The sequence below is a fragment of the Tremella mesenterica genome, assembly GCF_000271645.1.
Source record: "Tremella mesenterica DSM 1558 unplaced genomic scaffold TREMEscaffold_11, whole genome shotgun sequence".
In the NCBI taxonomy this organism is placed as follows: domain Eukaryota; kingdom Fungi; phylum Basidiomycota; class Tremellomycetes; order Tremellales; family Tremellaceae; genus Tremella; species Tremella mesenterica.
The window spans coordinates 48792-55274 of NW_006711235.1; the positions used below are offsets into that span (position 1 = coordinate 48792).

General features: G+C 46.1%; 4 protein-coding genes across 4 annotated transcripts in view; 3 read left to right on the forward strand and 1 right to left on the reverse strand.

Moving 5' to 3' along the window:
• TREMEDRAFT_72186 (uncharacterized protein) overlaps window positions 1-450 on the forward strand; it is a gene marked incomplete at its 5' end in the record, with an annotated part of 5850 nt that extends 5400 nt beyond the window's left edge. Inside the window, one exon of the mRNA XM_007006841.1 lies at window positions 48-450. Within this exon, the coding sequence (XP_007006903.1) occupies window positions 48-266 (219 nt within the window). The 3' untranslated portion in view covers window positions 267-450. The remainder of the gene's footprint in view (window positions 1-47) is intronic.
• Window positions 451-1178: 728 nt separating this feature from the next.
• TREMEDRAFT_64410 (uncharacterized protein) lies at window positions 1179-2101 on the forward strand (the record flags this gene model as incomplete). Its single annotated transcript, XM_007006704.1, has 2 exons — window positions 1179-1840; window positions 1996-2101. The coding sequence occupies 2 exons, from the start codon at window positions 1179-1181 to the stop codon at window positions 2099-2101; spliced, it is 768 nt and encodes a 255-aa protein (XP_007006766.1).
• An 831-nt stretch (window positions 2102-2932) lies between these two features.
• TREMEDRAFT_64411 (uncharacterized protein) lies at window positions 2933-4711 on the forward strand (the record flags this gene model as incomplete). Its single annotated transcript, XM_007006705.1, has 3 exons — window positions 2933-3423; window positions 3732-3799; window positions 4146-4711. The coding sequence occupies 3 exons, from the start codon at window positions 2933-2935 to the stop codon at window positions 4709-4711; spliced, it is 1125 nt and encodes a 374-aa protein (XP_007006767.1).
• An 809-nt stretch (window positions 4712-5520) lies between these two features.
• TREMEDRAFT_33972 (uncharacterized protein) overlaps window positions 5521-6483 on the reverse strand; it is a gene marked incomplete at both ends in the record, with an annotated part of 5815 nt that continues 4852 nt past the window's right edge. Inside the window, 4 exons of the mRNA XM_007006649.1 lie at window positions 5521-5776; window positions 6052-6238; window positions 6272-6314; window positions 6353-6427. Coding sequence (XP_007006711.1) covers window positions 5521-5776; window positions 6052-6238; window positions 6272-6314; window positions 6353-6427 — 561 coding nt within the window. The remainder of the gene's footprint in view (window positions 5777-6051; window positions 6239-6271; window positions 6315-6352; window positions 6428-6483) is intronic.

The following is a 6483-nucleotide window of genomic DNA, read 5'->3' on the forward strand; positions in this document are numbered from 1 at the left end:
GGGTCACTCCCCTGCGGGGAGACCCTTAGCTCATCACTAACCCCCAGATGCTCCTAGGCGGCTCTCCAACCGGAAACCGCCTCAACAAACCCTTCAAATCCTCCATCACCGAACCTGAAATCCTATCCACCCTCAAACCCCTCATCAAACGTTGGTCCCTGGAAAGAAACGACGGTGAACATTTCGGTGATTGGGTGATTCGAGCTGGTATAATCAAAGCCACCACTCACGGGACGAACTTCTGGAATGATTCTGCTGAGGCGTAGGGATGTTGCGACTGTCCTTTTAAATCTTATCTCATTTCAACCCAGTCATCTTCGTTGGGTTGTTGAAAGTCGTGTCGGGGGTACTCCAATGGGTGCTAGGAGGGTGATTGAAGATGTCCGTTATATCTGTCTAGGATCAAACATAGATGATCTGTCGAGAGTATGCATTGTATCTTGCGTCTACCCAGCACTGTCGATGATTGATCATTCTTCCTATCTGTCTTATTGTCTATTGCTCAATCTACTTGTCAGGTTGAGATAGTAGTAGAAGTAAGTAGTAGTAGAAGTAGAAGCAAGTATAGCTACCAGCTACTGTATTTAGTGTGGTGGAGGAGTGACGCTTGGATCGCTGCCACTTTCACCCGCTCGGACCTTGAACCAACTCTTCTCTATCTTTTCTCTCTTTCTTATCTATTTCTCATATACAACACACCACATACAACACACCGCACTACACACAGCGACGATGATGAACATGGACATGACATATGACAATCACGTCGATCAACTTGATCATCACGTTCAGGTGAGACAGAATGCTATGACTGGAGACACACGGTACGGTTTCCCCCTCCTCCCTTCCAACACCCTCCCTTTGCCACCTTCATGATACTCTATCATCTCTTTTCAATATGCAGATCTATCACTTTCCTTGTTTCACCACTATATTACCCACTGTAACTCTTCTCCAACACAGCAATTCAGTTCCACCTCAATCGGACCTCATCGGCTAACCTTCAGCCGACCTTTGCCTCCTCCTCCTCTACATACCTCCCCTCATCGTCCCGATCCACACAAATACCCCAACCTTCCTCATCACGATATATCAGTACAACCCAAGTACAGATAATCCGACCTCTCATCAAAGGACAACCCACACCCCTCCCCGTCCATCTCATCCCATCATCACACATGGACAATCTCGATTCACCTTTACCCTCTCCCATTTCCTATAGACGCTCTTCTTCCACTCCCAGACCAATACTACCTATACAATTAGACGTAGCTTTACCCGAGGCGAGATTATCGGCTTCTTCTCTTCTTGAAGCCGTTGTCAATGTCGGACAGTCAGGGACTCCAGTTCGACCCACTTCCAACTCTACTCCTCAAACCACACAGGTGTCTTACCCTCCCCAAGTACCCCGCGCGTCGTTCGACAGACCACTCGAGCATGATCAAAATGCCAGAAATACGAACATTTCCTTCACCCCAGTCAATCTTACTAACATTGGCAATCCGATCTCTGGGAATTTCAACCGACCTCACCCTTCAAACCAACCACAATTGAACGATCCTCCATCGGGAACTCGATCCATCTCTGGTTCATCTACCTCTGGAAACGGTCTAAGAGCAACGGGAATAGCTTCCAGACCTAGACCCAAATCCATAGCTCGAGGTCCTCCGTCAAGCTATCATTCAACTACCACTTCTCCCAGTTCGAGCAGTTTGGATATGATAGATCCCTCTGGAGAGAGTGTGGAAAGTTGGCAATTGGTATCCAATAGTTCGGCGGATGAGAGTCATGGAGAGGGTTATAAAGCTGTGGAAGCGTTGGAGAAGAATGTCGCTAAGCGGTAGGTCCATGTGTTAACTCCGCCCCTCCCTCCCCCTTCGAAGACATGTCTAAGCATCAAAGTACGATGATCGTCATGTCTACTTTCATGTCGCAGAGCTGGACTGATCTGACTCATGAGCTGTAAGTGAAGTAAGACTTCTCACTGATCCACAGTCGCTCGGCATTGCCCGGACTACAAGAACAACTGGCCGAGTTGGAAGCAAAGATCCAAGCTGCCGAAGCGAGATTAGCACTGGCTGCAGCACAAGGGTCTGCCTAGATGTACTGAGGATTCACGACTGTCATTTCTTGTGTGAGTCCGGTGATTGAGTCATGATTAAAACTTCGCCAGGCGACGGAGGATATGCTTGACTGACTTTAGTCATGTCAAACTGTACGATTACTGCCACCACCTACGATGATCACGATGGGTATACGATCTCTCATTCACGACAACTGTGCATAAGACTCTTGCCACATATGTATCGGGTACATTTGGTCAGTACTGAGTTCTGATTTGTCGCTTTGGTGTGTCTTTGCCATTCCATATCGTTTGAATCACCCAAACAACTACTTACCCTGCTACCTGTTCCTGATCAAACCAAAGCCTGTCCCTCCCTCACAATGACTAAGATGACCCACGACCAATCAATGATATTACCCCGCCAAGTTTATCTCTGTCATCTCTCTTACTTGGGTATCCAATTCTAAAACGAGTTCAACTGACGTACCCACGTTCCATGTTTTCGATACCCTTGCCGTCAACTCCCACCCTCACACGAGCGTCACCAACACATGTCAACCCTCCTTGAGCCCTTTGTCTCCAATCCTCAATCCCTCCTTTACGCAAGAGACTCTCTCCTCGCACTCCTTTCGGCCTGAACCCCAGTCTAATTGTCGATCCTCTCATCTCACTCAACCCCCGAAGTAAACATCGTTTCCCACCTAGGGCAGGAGTGTCGTGTTCGTGTTCTCTTCAGAAGCAAGCTGGGTGGACGTACTTCCCGTCCACCTGACCTCGCGGAGCCAAAAACACCTTTGCTATTGTTCGTACTGACTTCTCAAAATTTACTGTTCCATTACTCGTCTGGTAGGGAACTTGTGTGTCAAGATGAACCAACCATGGGATAGTCAAGAAACTCTAGTTGATCCTCGTACTCGGCTTGACCAGTCATCTGATCAATCCGGCGTCGCCCACAATAATCCAACAAAAAACCCTACCCACAAGGTCGGAGACGTTCAAGATGTATCCCCTCGCTACCCGTATTTTCCTACAAAGTCAGAAACTTCCACTATTGCTCCTTCCTCTTCTCATCCCACCCCAGATGCCATGATCCGGCGAAGAAGACGTATTTATCAGAGACGAATCCCAACGAATGGATCAACGAAACGTATCAGATTCCCATCTTTACCCATCTTACATCTCCTCCTTCTCCTCTGTCATCTACTTATATCGGTATGGTTACCTTACACATTAGTGAAAAACTTAATCATGCCGTTGATTCTGTGGTTGTTATGGGCTGTTAGCTTGGTATTGGAGTTGGTTTATCTTGCTCCGATGATGATTTTAGAAGTGTGGGGTTTGGTCAGGGGTAGACCTGTGTAAGTTGTATTCCATGTTCCCTCGTAATCATTCCATCAAGGTCGAGGTGTACCAAGATGATAACAAATGTCTTTTTTGTGCTCGATAAAAGGTTCGAATATTAGAAGTCTTCTCATCCCCCTTGATGCGGCCAGAAATTCCTGCTCACTGAATCTGGTGGTGTCACACATAGTACGATGTGTCTTGTGTCATGGATGAATCAACATGTCTTCATAGGACCTGGGACTCAATCTACACAACGAGTCTCTCAGGATTGATCAAAGATGACAGTTTGCAAGGAAGGATTTGAGATATAGCTGACAGGTAGTAACTCAGCTTGGTTACAAGTCGGATTACATCTCGTTCTCATTTCTCTTTTCCTAGTTCCTCAGTTTCGTAAGTCGTATTCTTCCTTCCCCTCTCATCTTTCGTTTCTCATCTCTCATCTCTCATCTCTCATCTCTCATCTCTCATCTCTCATTCCTCCTTGATGCACACTCGCTTTTTCACCTACCAGTCAGAACATACACCTTCACCCACCACAATGCCTACAATATTCGCTCTAATCATCTCCTTCTCTGCATATTCTTCTTCCCTTTGCTCAAATCACATCATTCCCAACTTCAATCCTTATCATTCCCAACTTCAATCCCCACCATCTCAATCTCTTCAACTCACCCATCCCCCAAAAATAAACCTCATCCAAAAGGTAGATCTTTCAAATGTTTTGACTAACGTCCAGTGGCTTTACTTTTACTCTTAATTTCCACCCAATTACCTAACTGTTCTCCATCCTCTCCAACCTATTCAACGATCAAAACCATTCCGAATTTCCCCACTATCCATAATTCCACAGCTTGTGAAAATCTCCCTCTCGCTGTAAGGTTAGTCATTGGAAACTTAGTTATTCTCCTATTGATTCTGGTGGTGATCATTGGGAGTATATTATTCGATCGGAAGATACGTCCAACTCGGAAGATTATCTACTGGTCATCTCCCCATCTGACTTCTACTCCTGATCGACTTTCACTTGGTGGAGGGATGATGAATCAAGATTCATCTAACTCAGCCAAGGAAATTGACATCAGGGATGAATTTCACATAAGAAAAGAGAAAGATGATTTGGATTACGAAAGGAGGGATATGGGACGATCAAGTTCGGATAAAGGGTTCGAAGGGACGTTTGAGATGGACATGGACATGATGGACATGTTAGATGAACGGCAGTTGGCGAAGGGTGGACGAGTGAGATGGACGATAGGAATGGGAGAATCGTTATGGGATTTAGAAACTTATTTTGGAATATAACTACATGTACATCGACTAACATATGGGTTTGGACTGGAATCGGTAGAGATATAATGACCAACACACATTCAACAAGAGAGAGAGAGAGAGCATACCCGACCTTTTTTCACGGGACCTCTACCTCGGGTGGGGCCTGAAAGACTAATGACTGGGTTTCCTACTTTACTGCAGTTGTGAAAGTAACACAATGCTAGAACACATAGAGTAACAACTGCCACTGGGATTTCATCTTGTGAGGAAATAGATACGAGTGCAACATGAATGACATACATACAGTAAACCCAATTACCAACCCTCACGCAATAAAGAATATATCGACGCCATACATCCCATTGTTGTAGCATAACCTATAATGTGTATATTGCACACCTCCATCTCCTCCTCACCTTACACACATCTTTCACATCTCCTTCGTCGAATGGCAAACGTTTTCACCAAGTAGATCACTCTAACATTTCAGGCGGATCAACCTCGGCAGGTGTGGCAGCTGCGGAAATTCGTACCGTCACTCGCTGTCAGTCGTTCTTGTTCCGCCTTGACCATCTCAGCTACATGAGCGGCGTAAGTGGTCGAATGATCCGTTTCTACCAATGTGGAAGATGCAGAGTGGGAAGTAGGGGAAGTGGGATTTTCTTGGAAGCCTGCGTGGTCGGTCTGATCATCAGTCAGGCTGCCTAAGCCATGTCCAAATCATCCCCCACATGGCGTTATTAGACGGACAAGGGCATGGAGAGGGTAGCAGGAAGAGGATAGAGAGAAAGGGGGGAAAGAGAAGAGGAAGGAGAAGAAGGAAGACATAGAGTGGGAAGTCAGTAAGGAGAGGATATCCATGGTGTAGACGAAGAGAGAAACAGAACAAAAAAAAACAGTACAACATGATAACTCACCATAGCCTGAACCATCGAAGCTAACCAAGGATGGAATAACAACTCTGTAGCTGTGGGTCTTTCAGCAGGATCAAGAGTTACACATTGTTCGATGAAATCGATTCCTAATTGTGACATTTCTTTTGGATCGGGGAGAGGTGGATGTTGAGTGGCGATACCGATATGGAACATGATTGCCCTGGGAGTTAGTATACATTTGTGACTTTCTCGAGAAGTTCCCTCTGGCTGAACCACAACACGATCAACGACACAGATCAACGAACAGAGAGATCGAAGTTTACATGGGAGATAATCAAGGGTGAATCGATGTTATGTTCCAGAGCAAGCGACTCGCGAATACGGTATATGACATCTGGAGAGACAAGATTATACGCTCGAGAGACAGGTATTGATTCAAACAGGAGTACGAGTGGTGTAACATTTGAAGATGACAAGAAGCGAAAAACAACCCACCACTCATTATCCAAATTACTCCAAGGTTTCCTACCCGTCACAATCTCCAACAAGACACAACCCATACTCCAGATATCCATAGCTCCCAATCTACCGCTCTTTTCATTCTTGATAACTTCAGGGGCCATATACATGGGTGTTCCAGCTAGAGAATTCATGAATCCGTCCATCCCATCGTTCGGTGTGGCTCCGAGACCTAATCCCGGTGGACCTGGACGACGAGCGCGAGTTCGGGCCATGGTTCGGTTCCCTTTGACGATGACCTGAACGTCAGTCTTGTTCGGACTCCGTTATGCTAAACGATAGCACCTAGAGCAAGAGCTAAGAGCATGGAGCCAATTGTGTAGATGGAGTGAACGACACGGAGAGCTTGGAGCTAGATGACGCAGATATAGTAAATCACAGGGGACTGGGCCAGTAGGAGAACAACGA